This window comes from Acartia tonsa, chromosome 13, assembly GCF_053477335.1.
Source record: "Acartia tonsa isolate MP-2025a chromosome 13, ASM5347733v1, whole genome shotgun sequence".
Taxonomy (NCBI): domain Eukaryota; kingdom Metazoa; phylum Arthropoda; class Copepoda; order Calanoida; family Acartiidae; genus Acartia; species Acartia tonsa.
In genome coordinates, this window is record NC_137272.1 from 44,767,811 (window position 1) to 44,781,927 (window position 14,117).

General features: G+C 30.1%; 2 protein-coding genes across 14 annotated transcripts in view; both read left to right on the forward strand.

Annotated features, from left to right (window-relative positions):
• Vha44 (V-type proton ATPase subunit Vha44) overlaps positions 1-14,117 on the forward strand; it is a 328,302-nt gene that overhangs the window by 296,552 nt on the left and 17,633 nt on the right. The window lies entirely within an intron of this gene.
• LOC145335490 (spermine oxidase) overlaps positions 1-14,117 on the forward strand; it is a 62,890-nt gene that overhangs the window by 23,300 nt on the left and 25,473 nt on the right. For all 4 annotated transcript variants that reach the window (XR_013885232.1, XM_080181253.1, XM_080181254.1 and 1 more), the window contains exon 14: positions 12,502-12,644. Coding sequence is in view for 3 of the 4 variants with exons in the window: in XM_080181253.1 (XP_080037379.1) it covers positions 12,502-12,644 (143 nt within the window). In the remaining variant the exon portion in view is untranslated. The remainder of the gene's footprint in view (positions 1-12,501; positions 12,645-14,117) is intronic.

Here is a 14,117-nt window from a genome sequence, read left to right on the forward strand (position 1 = left end):
TAAAAGTTGCATCATGTTTGTGTGTGTGTGTTCGTGTTATGCATCATCAATAGGGTAAATATATTATATATATTATATATTATTATAAAAATATATTGTATTCATCAATGTAATGAATCAATCTAAAATCTTAGTAGAGAAAATAAATTTAAAAATGTAATATTTATCTTTTTGACGCATTATAAAGCAATATTTTTGATGCTATTTAAAATTTGAATAAAATAGTATATAATTAAGAAAATAAACATTTAAATTATCATATAAGATGCATGCCAATATAACAATCAGACTTAAGAAAAGTGAAAACAAGGTCTTATAATGGTTAAAAAAACGATTTTGATGGTCAACTGACTAATCATATGTCGAGGTAGACACTAAAATTGCAATATTTACTTAAGGATTTTTAAAATTTTTAAATTTGGCATAGATATTCTAAAAGTACGTAATTGCACCTATATTTTGAGCCCATATCATATTCAACCTATATTCACCCTTTAAGGTGGGAGCAGAGAAAAGTTGACCCTAACCCAAATGTAAATTAGAGTTGTGAAGAAGAAAAAATTTTAAATAAATTTTTTTTTGAGTGGGGGGGGGGGTAGAGATACCCTCCCCCAAAATAGTTTAAAACCTTCATAAACTTATAAGAACTTTACTGCAAAGAGAACTAAATTTATTCAGTGGATAGGGAGATCATTTGCTACAGACAAAAAAAGCTTATTTACTATTTTATATACAGTTAGGATAAAGCATTAGAATAGTTATTTCTTGCATCATATTATAAACAGCTTTCTGCAGATGTAAAATGTACAATTATAAGATTTAAACCAGTTTTTGTTAGCCCTGAGGTTCAGAATCCACTAGGTTTTAATGTTATGGCTAAAAGCTTTATTTTGTATGCAGTTAATGCAATTTTTTAAGCTTAAAGTTTTAGAATAGTTAGTATTTGCACTTATTATGGACAGCTTTCTGTGGATATTAAAATGAAAAATTATAAGATTTAAACATATTTTGTAGCCCCAGCCTTTAGGCTTGGGCAAAAAAAAACTTGTCATATTTAGCACACACTTCATGTAGTGTAATGTATGAAATTACTTTGTAAAGCATACCTCCTCCAATAGCAAACAATTTGTCTTTCAAAGCTACCAATCCAAAATCTCTTCTGCTCTTCAACATAGATTCCATTTGAACCCATTCTTGTGTTATTGAAATATATTTATAGCAAGATTTGTGGTTATAATAACCACCGCATATAACATGCCCATCTGCCATGTCTGCTCTGGCAGCTCGTGTTACATTATTATTTGTATAAAACTGTGGCTGCATTTTCTTTCCATAGAAGCAGGGATGTGATGTTTCTCTGTTTTTTTCAAGATATCCCAATTTGCTGTCATAAATCAAAATTTTCCAAGATACTGGTAGTTCTACATTTGGTAGTGTAACACTACCCCAACCTATTGCTCTTGTTCCTTCACTGTAATAACATTCATAACTTCCAATTGTGTTTACACAGATTTGTTCATAAACCATATCATTAACAGTTACAGTTCCATTACAAATGCCATATTTAGTTCTGTACCATGTCTGGCATTCATCTCTATCTGAACACCCTTCATATGGAACAAAATTTTCAAATCCTGTATAGCAATAGTAAACCTCATATTGACCAGACCATGAACCATAACAGTATGCATATCTTCCAGCTTTATACTTGGATTCCTTGTTAACCTTACAGGGGTCAGTTACACATTTATGTACAGATCCAGAAGTGTCACATTTTTGATTTTCTAGGCAGTCAACATCTGTATCACAATCTTGGTAACAACAGTTTTCATTATCTTCATACCATCCTTCAACATAATTGATACCATACATATATTTAGGGAGAAATGTTTCATTTTTGCATGATCTCCATGCACATCTGTTTTTGTAAGTTTGGTATCCAGCACAATCAGAATCCCATTCACAGTGTCCATCTCCTACCTCACAAGGGTGATCATGAGTGCACCTTCTCTCACAACAATCATCATTCTCATCCCAAAGATCAGTTAGTTGACTGAAAGGAAAATAATCATGTTCTAAAGTGGAAATCAAAATTCCAATACTATTTCCCAACTGCAACTAACAACAGAATTAATTTTAAAAAATATTTGGTGTTTCAGCTGATTTTTCCTCAATATTGGGGGCAATGCTTTGTAGAAAAGAAGCACTCTTTCTCTGTCCCCTAAATATTATCTTAGATTTATTTCACTTGTTGGGTATACAATATTCCTGGAAGAAATTTATGATAAACTAGTGGCTATTCCCCTAGAGTAAAAAAAAATTATGGGAAGGAGGATTTTTATAGTGGCGATTTCTTTTGGGTGGGTGTTGGTACCCTCTAAAAAATAGTTTTAAACATTCCCAGGACCTATGAGAAGCAACCCTGTAAAGGAGAACCATATGGGTTCAGTGTTTAGAAAGATTCTTCAGTACTGACAAACACAATTATCCTGTTACTTTATTATTAGGATTAGTTTTAAGGACATTACAACTTACTTGTACTTTCCGCAGCTTCTTTTTCCACACACCAGATTGCCTTCACAATCATTGTCATCATCACAATCCCCTTCTCCAATACCACAGCCTGAATCATTTATTATTGGATATGTTTAGTTAACTTTTAAGGTACACTGACAGATGTCCTATAAGGATAAAACTCCTAAAAGAGAAACATCCTAAAGGAACATCTCTTAGTAATTTTCTAATAAAAATTATGAAATAAAAAAATCTTCAAAAAATTAATAACAAAATCTTCTAATTGTATAACAGTTGAACAATGAAATCCAATATGGCAATAAAACACAGGGAAATTATTTTTAACTGAAATTTATTTCTTATTTCCAAAGTCTGTTCTGGCTATCCAACTGAATAGTTTTGAACTGGATACAACCCTGCATAAGAAATATCAATTTTAAAAAAAATTTATCTCCTAATTTTGAAACTTTTTTACTCAAATTTTGGAAGATATATAATTTTTTACTTTTTAGGAGGTTTTACTAAAAGATGTCCCTTTAGGATGTTTGTCCCTTAGAACATTTGTCCCTTAGGATGTTTCTCCCTTTATGAGGTTTGTCAGTGTACCATTGTTAACAGTTATATATTAACCTGAGCTAGTTATGTCTTTACTTCTTAAGGTTTACACCTCACTTGTTTAACCCTGTTTTTAGCACTGACTTGCAATATGATAATTAGATATAAGACACATTTCTTTCATGTTTTAAAAATAATACCTTTAGAGAACTGTTTACTACAGCATCCCCTTCCTCCTGCACATTTCATGCTAACCAATGGAAATGTGTCAACATCTATGTAGATTTTCTTCCTATCCTGGGTCTTTTGCAAATCTTGCAAAGCAGTAATGTTGGCTGGCTCACAGATGTTAGTTTTGGAATCATAACTAGATCAAAACACTATATGCATAATGTAAATGTAAAGATTGGAAGTTCCATTTAAGTTGAAATTCTATTGGTGTCTAATTGTCTAGTTCTATGAAAAATGTATAATAAGGTGCTTCAATAGATCCTTTTAAAAAAAATCAAATAAAGGCTTTTTCCATAGCATCAAGGAGCTCTGTATTTTAAGGAAAATTGGCAGAATAACAGCCTTAAACCATCCTAAAACTTAAATTTAGAATAGAATTGCCTATAAATATTCCACGATCTATATGAAGACTTAACTCAATATTTTTAAAATACTCCTCATGATGACTAACTAAAAAAAATTATATAATAGTTCTAGTGGATACACAATCAGTATTTGGAGGAGTAATTTTGCCGAAAACCATTCAAAGACTTAATTCAAAACAAATTATTCTAAAACCATGGAGAACTTAATATTTTAATTATAATTAAAAGGACATTGGGAAAAAATAAACTATAGAGCAGAATCATAAAAGATAAACATGAAACTTTATAAATAAATCGCAAAACCTTTTTTAAAATTTTGATTTTCTTTTGATTGGTCTTTGTTGAAATATGTAGTATGTTGACTTACTTAATATCTAAAAAGTTCAGATGTCTATCTTCAATATTAACCTAGAAAATCATGTTTCTCCATAACGATACTGACTTATGGACGGACAGAAAAAGTGAATAATAGATTAGCTACTAAAACAGACTGATATTTCTCATATAACAAAATCTTTAGATGTTAAGGTTTTTTTGGTGAAAAAAAATAATAGTTTATACCTACATTTTTAAATACATAAAAATAATGCCATTAAAAGGTAGCTAAATGAGGCAATTACTTACTTAAATAAAAAATTTATATTATAAAAAATTTATAACTATACCTGAAAGCATTACACAACTTATTGACATCATTTTTGCGGAGTCCAACACATTTTTTCCCACATTCAATGATATTCCGAGCATAAAGGCTGGAGATTTGCATTGTACTGAATTCTTTCTGCGTTATATTATAAGTTCTAAAACAGGATAAAAATTTTTTATATTAATGGTCAGCTTAATGCCAGGAAGGATGGCACTGTGTTCCTGAAATCCCGAAAAATGACAAAAAATCATAGAGAGTGTATAAGTTAAAATTTTGATGAAATTTTCTTTAAATAGCAATAAGTATACATATATCTTTTTTAAAATGGTGAAAAATACTTATAATAGGGGTTTTACACAAGGGGCGTCAACGGGGGGTGTAAAGCTAGTCTAATAAGCACATTTCAGAAGCTGTAACTTCCTTTGTTTTTGAGCTACATTGACGGGAATTATATCAAAATATATTGTACAACCCAAATAACAATGTTTATTAACCCTTAATAGTCTGGAGGGAGGGGGGGGGGGGGGGGTTGCCACCCCTTTTGGTATTTTCTGTCTCATTTTCTGTGTGTGAATGATAGAGAGCTATAACTGAGTGACTTGTTTTAAATGGGTATGACACATAACTGAAAGCTGAATATCTCTATCCTGGCGGGCACAGAATGCCAGGATACCTTGCATATCATACAGGTAAAAAACAAAAATATTTTTTTTGTGACTTAAACTTAGCATTTCATCTTACCAAAATACTAAAATATCCTATATTACTACATCCGAATATGAAATATAGGTGTATATTTAAGCAGGGAGGGAGGGATCAATGGGCTGTTTATAATACTAGTCCACAAAGTTTTATAATAGTGTTTTCTTATTTGTAGGCACAACAACTTTTTGGACTTTTATTGAATCTGATTGGTTGGTTTATTAGTTGAGTGTCCAAACATTTCAACAACTAAATGTAATTTATAGAATACACAATGGGCAATTTTGTGTATTAGCATTGGGGATGTACATTAATTTATCTGCCATTGTCTTATCCCTTTAGATCATAGATATGTAAGACTTTATTTTTATTTTACTATAAAGAAAACATTTTCTATCTTATTCAACATAAATTCTACTCTGTTCTTTGTTGATAAGTATGAAAGAACCTTTTGTGAAAGGTTGCTCAATAAAAGGGCAAAGGGAGTAGATAATGTTAAACATATAAAATCAGAATATTTTTTGTTGATCAAGGAAAACACATATAAAATTTTAGGCTTCTAGCTTTAATGGGATCTAAGATTGATATAAATCGAGCAAACCCCTCCCCCCCCCCCCCAATAAGAGGTTTTGATAGTTCAGATAAGAGCTAAGACATTAGGAGATAATCTTTTATTTTATTTTAAAACTTTTCTTTACTTTAAGTTTAATTGAATATGTGTTTTAAATAATAAGAAAAATATGTTACTTTTATGACTTAAAAAATTGTTATTTTTTGGTTGACCCTAGTTACTTAAGAGCTTAAAAAAACAAACTTCGCCAGATTTCGGGAGATTAGGCTAAAGTTCTATGATATTGTACATAGTTCTAATTTACTCATACGACAGGATTTTATTGCCATCCTTTGCCATTTTTAGTTCTGGAACCAAACGTAAAATTTTCATTTTAAGAAAATTGTTTATCTTACAAGAAACGGGTATGTCTAGAATAGTACCTACAATTACAACAAAAAATGGAGATTTGACTTCTTTTAAAAGCTAAACATTTAAAGCATTGTATATCGAATCCAAAAATGTATAATACTTAACAATAGCTTTAAAAATAAACCGTCCACACGGATTTGAAATGTAGTTTAGTTGACCGAAAAAAAACAGTTGTCTACTATGATGAAAAGGAACTTAATTCGAAACCTCTAGTATAATTACACATACAATTCTTATTTTTCATTGTAAAGAGTTAATTCTTTCGGTTTTATTTCCAAAAACTTGTGTATATTACTGAACAATTGTTTAAAAGTGTATTTTCCAAAATGTAAAAATCGATTTTTTGTCACTTCAGGAACATAGTGGATGGGTCATTGGAGTATAAATTTAAACATATTCAAATTTTTTTTCTTATTTTTATGGGCATTTTCATTGGTTGGTCGGTTCCTAACCTGTACTGCCCAAACTTCTCCAAAATGGGTAATGTTGTTTTTCAACATTGGGGATGTTTGTATATCAATTTATCATCCATTCACTTATCCCATAAGATCACTAGTTAAATGTATGATGAAATGCTACTTACTTTGTAAAAGTTGTAGCCTGTACCAAATATCTTAGCTGTAAGGCAATTAAGAGTATCACATTCACAGGGACCCTGAAAATAATTCTTTATAGAAATTTAAATTTCATCTAAAATCAAGAATGTCAGACATTATAAAAGACATTAAAGGAAGCCTGGAAGAAATACAGCGCATTAACTGCTGAAAGACTGCAACAAGTAGAACAAATACCCCAAATTTTAAACCTTCAGCTTCTATAACACAAAAATATTGGCATTTCAAATGCCATTTTAGGTATATCAAAATTTTGAAAGTTTTTCATTGCTTATAATAGAAATTTAGATATTAACCTATGTTGGCAAGAAACAAAATTATATAAGCTTATTGGGTCTACTTATGGCAGTCTTTCAACAGTTAGATATATCAGTGTATTTCTTGCAGGGTTCCTTTAACTGTCATAAAGGGGGGAGGCGGATGTGCCACTTTTTGAAACCAAAAGTAAAAGTCAACAAAGGAACTCAACTAAAAAAAGAGTTACAGGTCTGAGATTTTGCATGGCAGTTGCTTTATAGGGGTACAATATGGAACTGTGAAGAAACGGCGGCGCAACCGCCGAAAACCGCCGTTTTCCGCCGAAATTTTTTTGCGTTTTCTCGGCGGTTTTCGGCGGTTGTGCCACCGTTTCTTCACAGTTCCATATTGTACCCCTATAAAGCAAATGCCATGCAAAATGTCAGACCTGTAACTCTTTTTTTAGTTGAGTTCCTTTGACTTTTAGTTTTGGTTTCAAAAAGTGGCACATCCGCCTCCCCCCTTTGAGCCTTTGTTCTAATTGGTGTAACTATCAGTGATGAATAATTATAACAAAATATAAAGTTTACATTTATAATAAAATAATCTTATTACTCAAGCTTGGTTTTTTATTAAATGAATAAGCATAGAATGCGATAATAACTTCAGAAAAATCGAAGAAAATAGTTTTAATACTTAATTAACGTTTTTAAGTTTTTCTTCAAAAAGTTTACATAAGATGCCTTTAAAAGTCGTCTATGATTTTGTCAGGGATAAAAATGTAACTTTAAAATAAGAATTACAACATATTTTTTCAATTAGTACAAAGTAAAATTTTGAACATTTTATTGATCAGTATATTTTTTAAAATGTGAAGTAGAAACCTGAATATTTTATCATGAAAATTGTGTTATGATTTGATTGTCTGCTAGATTACTAGAAAAAAGATACTGACAGTACTTGTTGGTTCTTTAAAAATAATTAGGTAGATTACTTTCAGAACCCCTCTTTTTGCAACGTTATTTCAATAGAACAGAGCCGTAGTCTTAGTGTACTCAATATCTAGACAGCCAACCATTGTTTTAGAATTGTTCAATTTTTTTAACTTCTGATAAAAACAGAATTAATGGTATTTTTGTAAATATTATACCTCCAAGAAATGGCTATACTTCCCAATCATATGTTGTGTGATATTTAAGAGGAATTATTTTGATATAATGTCATTAAAATATTCGTTAAAAAAAGTGCTATTCTAGCTTATACTTTACATTTTAATGTGTATGATAATTCAAATAAAAGATAATGAAGATTTATATTATATTTAATTGTTATAATTATAAAGAAAAACCTGGAAACAGTAAAAAACTGACTTTATTTTATTGACGTAGGGAAAATTTTGTCAAATATTTGAATAAAAAAACACTATAAAACAAAATAAATTATTTTTAATATAGTCACAAAAAGGCTTAATGAGTTTAGGAAATATTTCATTCACTAATCATGTCATTTAAACTCTATTACACAGAATACATTGTAAAAAGATGTTCTCGTTTTAATTTTAAGTAATTTGAAATGCATTTTAATACCTTTTAATGATTTATTTTTTGAAACATCTTTTTATAAAATGTTATTGATTTTTGAAGTTATATGTTAAAATGTTTTTAAATTTTGTTAACATTTTGTTTTAAATGTAGAAAATTGGTAATTCTAAACATTCAAAAAATGATTTTATTAAATTTTCATCACTTAAATTGCATGTTTGATGAAATTTTCAACTGATAATTCAAGAAAAATCGTTTAAGTTTTATTATATTTTACTTTGAAATGTTAAAAAAATATAATTATTGTCAAAAATGTGGAAGTTATACTTTCCTCAAAAAAAGACCTAAAACATGCAAATTAACACGTGTAATGAGATTTTTTTTCTTTCAGGTTTAATTTTAAGTAATTATTGATATTTTTTGTAAAAAGGATTTTATATAAAAAGTTTTAAAACTCGAGTTATGTAGTGGTTCTAAAAAAGGTTGCGAATTTATGCAATTTTCTTGCAAAAAATATTTTCTAGGATTTTAAAAATAGCAAAGGGTGTTATTAGACGTACTTACAGATACAATTGCAAAGTCATTTTGGCCAAACACTAAAATAAAGTTTTGACATCTGAGGGTCCAACCGTGTACTCTTAAAAGACGCCTGCAAGAAATACACCGCTCTCTAACTTCTGAAAGATTGCCCAAGATTTGTCTACTTGTTGCAGTCTTTCAGCAGTTAAAGCGGTGTATTTCTTGCAGGCTTCCTTTAAAGTATATTTTTGTGATATCAACACAGCAATCATTATGTAGATTAGAATTACTGGTTATTACATTTGAACATTCAGCTTAATGAATCAACAAATCAAAATTCACCAAAGTTGTTAAGCCAACATATAAGGAAACTTTTTTTTATAAAACTTGGGGGACTAGTGTAATAAACAACCCATTGTCTCCTCTCTCTCTCTTTGCTACTGACTGCAGAGTTTTTCAATTGGGAATAAAATCGGATATTTGCTGCAGGTTTCCTTTAAAGCAATATTCTCTCTTTAAGCCTAAAGTTTTTTCGGGTATAGTCCCTTTCGTGGCAACACCTCTTAAGGGGCGTTTCGTCTTATTTCCACAGTAGTTTCTCATAAGTTATTTTAGGTTAGGTGTTTGCCCCGCAGAGGCTAGAAATAGGGGAAAATCTACTTTGAAAATACGCCGTAACGCCCCTTAAGAGGCTTTGCCACGAAAGGGTCTATCCGTTTTTTCTTACCTCATTGTAAAGCAGTTTATGCGATACTGATATTTTTGATAATACTATAATATACAGTAACTAATTATATGTCCAGTAAATAATGAATGATTATAATATTCATTAGTGTGGCCCAAATGAAGGTCTAACTCGCTTTTCAATGTGCGCCCTATAATTGATTTTAGCTATATTTTAGCCCTATAATTGATTTTAAGAAAAAATCTATCGCTATCTCGTCAAATGCATATTTATTTTCACCTTTACTTCCCCAAATTAAAATGCCTTACACCAGATATAAAGCAAAACATCAAATTTTCTGTCTGTTTGTTTACAAACATTGAAATAAAATATTAAAATCACCAGGAATAAACATATGAAGAAAGAAAGTATAAAAATTTATTTTTGTACAATTACAATAATTTGGGAAAGCTAATTCATACTGCAAAATCATTGAAGAAAAATAATGAAAGATAAGCCTTACTCTTTATTCCTGGTTCAATAAAAAACAATCAAATTATTTTTTGCAATATTAATTTTTTTATTAGTATGCTTTTTTTAAAGTTGAATATGAAAATAAGTATATTACATATTTTTTTACCTTCATTTAATTTTTTATTTTAGTAAATTGTCTCTTTATTGGCGATAATGTCTGTTGAGCCATGAAATTTATTAAAAACACTTTTTCCTATTTTATGTCTTTAAAATGTATATTTTTTAGAGTTTTTCATTATTTCTCTTCTCATAAGACTAATAGCTACTGTTTTAGTTCAATTTCTTACACAAATTATCAATTTAAATAAAACAATGTTTTTTGACGTTTTTTCGGAATTATTCGGCAGGAATGGCGGTTCTGCCTACTTTTTATAATTGCTTCATATTCAAACTCTTGTTACATTATTTTAGGTTGGCAGTTCTTCAATTATTTCTTGTTAAAATCATGGAAATATGAATTTTTTGATTAAAAGCTTAAGATTGAAATTTCGAGATCAATTTTCATTGTAGAGAGGTCTAGTTTTCACTAAAAGGTCTACATTTGAGCCGGTAACAACTTTAAGGTAACCGCAAATTGATATGGTAAAGATTTAAAAATTCATGTTTTTTTGGGCCAGTCTAATATTCATTTACTAATACAAATGATTATATGAATTAATTTCTTTTATATTTAACATATTAGTCGGACTTTTTTTTAAAAGCGTAGCTTTTCTATAACTAGGATCTGTACGTCATCTATAGGTACGGTTAGCTTTTTTAGTTAATTTAGGTATGATAGAGTCGTCTTATCAATTTCAAACTATAACTTCTGTAACAGTTAGGTAACGAAGCAACTCTATAATCGTTACCAGAAAGTCAATTTAAAGAATAAGGATTTTTAACTTTCAAACTTTTATAACATTTTCTTGTATTATATTATTCGTCTGACTTTTTTACCTATGATTCCTAGGACAACAAGGCACAATATTACGCAATTTTTCAAAAAGATTTATTTTCAGTTTTGTTTATAACTTTAGATTAATATTCTTCTTATGAAGTTTTTTCACTCTACAAGTGTTCATGTTCGTTTGTTCTACCGTCTGATTCCAGAGCTTCGCTTTTATGGATGTTGTCATCATTTTTGCTCTATAACAAGGATGACAACATCCTTAAAAGATTCCTAACAAAAATTCCGAAAAAAACTTTATCGCAAAATAACTTGATTACAGGATGCTCACTAAGATATATAAGTTTTCCGGAATTTTAATGTTAGGGGGAGATTTGAAATCTTCGTCAAATTTTAAGGATTTTCTATAAAATTCGTTTTTTAATTATAATTCTTTATCTAAAAGCGAAATGCATTTTAAGTTAATTAATTTTTACCAATAGGATAGGTGGATTTTAAACTACCTGCGCTCTAATTGGTTGAATGATGTACGCCATCCAATCAGAGTGCAGATTTTTAAAATTCACCAATCACAGATGCCAAAATTAATTAACTTAAATTGCATTTACGCTTTTAGATAAAGAATTATACAAAAAACGAATTTTATAAAAAATCTTCATAATTTTAATGCAGATTTCAAATCTCCCCCTAACTTTAAAATTCCGGAAAACTTATATATCTTAATGCTCACTATAAACATATATACTTATATTTTAAGACTTCATCTTAGAGATGCTTTGCTTGCATATAATACCTAATGGTTCAAGAAATCAATATTCCAAAGATAATAGCTAGGATTATTATAAGTTGCGGCGCTTTCTAAATTGTACCTCACTGTGCCAGGAATCATCATTCAAAGTTTAAAATCTATAGGAGAATTCTAACATGCTTAAACTAATGATACGTAGGGACGGACGAATGGACAGATCCTGTTATACAAATGTTTCGTGTTTTTTTTGAAAATAAATTAAGAATTATAGAATGATAATGTACCTAGACAAATTGTTTTTCAGAACCATTTATAAATTTGATACAAATTATTTTTTTAAACAATTTATAAAATTTGATACAAATTATTTTTTCTGTCAACAAGACTAATTATTTATCACCCCTTTACCCTCCCCCTTGGACGACCCTGCTTCACTTTATTTTTAGTTTTTAAAAGAAATATTTATTTTTTCCTTGGACGATTTCTCTTGGTATGATGGTTTGACTTGTTCCCAAAAATAGGAATAAGAAGCTTCACTGTAAAGGTTAACTGCACAAGATAGCAAGATCCTTGCTACACATATGAAGACAGACATCCTTTTACTCAAAGGAGGAGGGGACATTTGACTGCAAACTTTAATTGATGCCCAAAGTATTATAAAAGACTTTCTCTTTATCCCATCCTCTCCCCTCCTTCTAGAGGAATGAACTGACCAATAAATTAGGTACATTTTAGCAACCCAAATTGACTACAAATTTTATAGGTGTGATACACAAGAACCCCAGCCTGTTTAACCCTCCGTTGCCGAGCAAGCGCCAGAAATCCATGGACAAACTGGTTTTTGGTGTTGTCAACAAGATCTTCCTCGCCTACGACAAACCTTTCCTCAACCCAGAAATTTCAGAGGTAGGAGGCTTTATTTTTTTTTTTTCAGTATGGCTTCGAAACCGATCAATTTCCGCTGGATTAGAACAGGTTCAGTTAGCAATACTGAAAAATCGTGTATAGTATCGTATTACAGACAATTTTCCATGAGTAGTACATTAGAATTTTTTTCTTGGCCTTTGCCTTCGGCCCCTCGGGGCTAACAAAACTTGAATTAATCTTATTATTTTTCATTTTAATATCCACGGAAAGCTGACTATAATACGATGCGATAAGTAACTATTATTGGATCTGGTGCAGTTTACGGTAAAATAATGCTGGAATCAAGTATTTAAAAAACGCAAGAATAATAACATTCATAAGTAGCGAAGCACAAGTAATCATAAATAGACATAAGAACAAAGTTAGATATAGAGCAGATACTTAATCTTTTCAAAAAAAATTAGTCTTGAATTCACGGGTATAGTCCCTTTCGTGGCAACGCCCCTTCTTGAGGGGCGTTTCGTCGTATTTTCAAAATGGCTTTTGATAGGTTATTTTGGGTTAGGTTATATTTGGTTAGGTGATTGCCCCGCTGGATTTGGCAATTGGCCCCGTAGAGTTAGAGCCCCCAGCAGCTAGGGGCTAGAAATAGGAGAAAAGCTATTGTGAAAATACGAATGAACGCCCCTTAAGGTGCGTTGTCACGAAAAGGACTATACCCGAATTCACGTTTCCCACTAAACGTATCTGACTTGTGGAGGACGAACGGACATTAGAAATTGTGGAGTAATTATAAAAATTATTTAAGACGATTGATTTTTACCATGAACTGAACCAGTTTCGTTTTTTCTACTTTTATGTATAGTGTAAGTGGCTATCGTTGTATAGTTACCTATAATTAACCTGTGATGTAACCTCGAAAAGGTTTTTTTCGTAAAAGATCTCCAAAAATGCTGGTATATTTGAAATATTTGATACTTTTTATCATAATTCTATCTTTATTTTTTGTATTAAATAATGTGGCATTTAGTAATATGTTTTATATTAAATTAGAAAATGAATTATTTTAATATGATATTGTGTATACATATATACTATATAGTACCTTTATTGATTTATATTTTATTGTAAACAATGATTTTACTCCAGTTTTATTTATCTTTTATAAATTTTAATCATTAATTTGATATTTTATGATTTTGATATATTTTATATCATGTTAACAATAGATTTATTAATACTTGGATCTTACACCAGATTTTTATGTTCTCTTATAAAGTGAATTCTGTAGCGGGCTAAAATAACTATCTGCCCCATCCCCCTCCTTTACCTCATCCTATACCCTCCTATTGGATAAACGACCTGGTCAATAAACGCGAGGGATATTGCAACCTAAATATACAACAATTTTTTTCCTGTCATAATATCCACGTATATTCTACATTCAAATTATTTAAGGCTATTAGTATTAATCTCAATTTCTTATTTACATCCTGGCAAAGACGACATAAT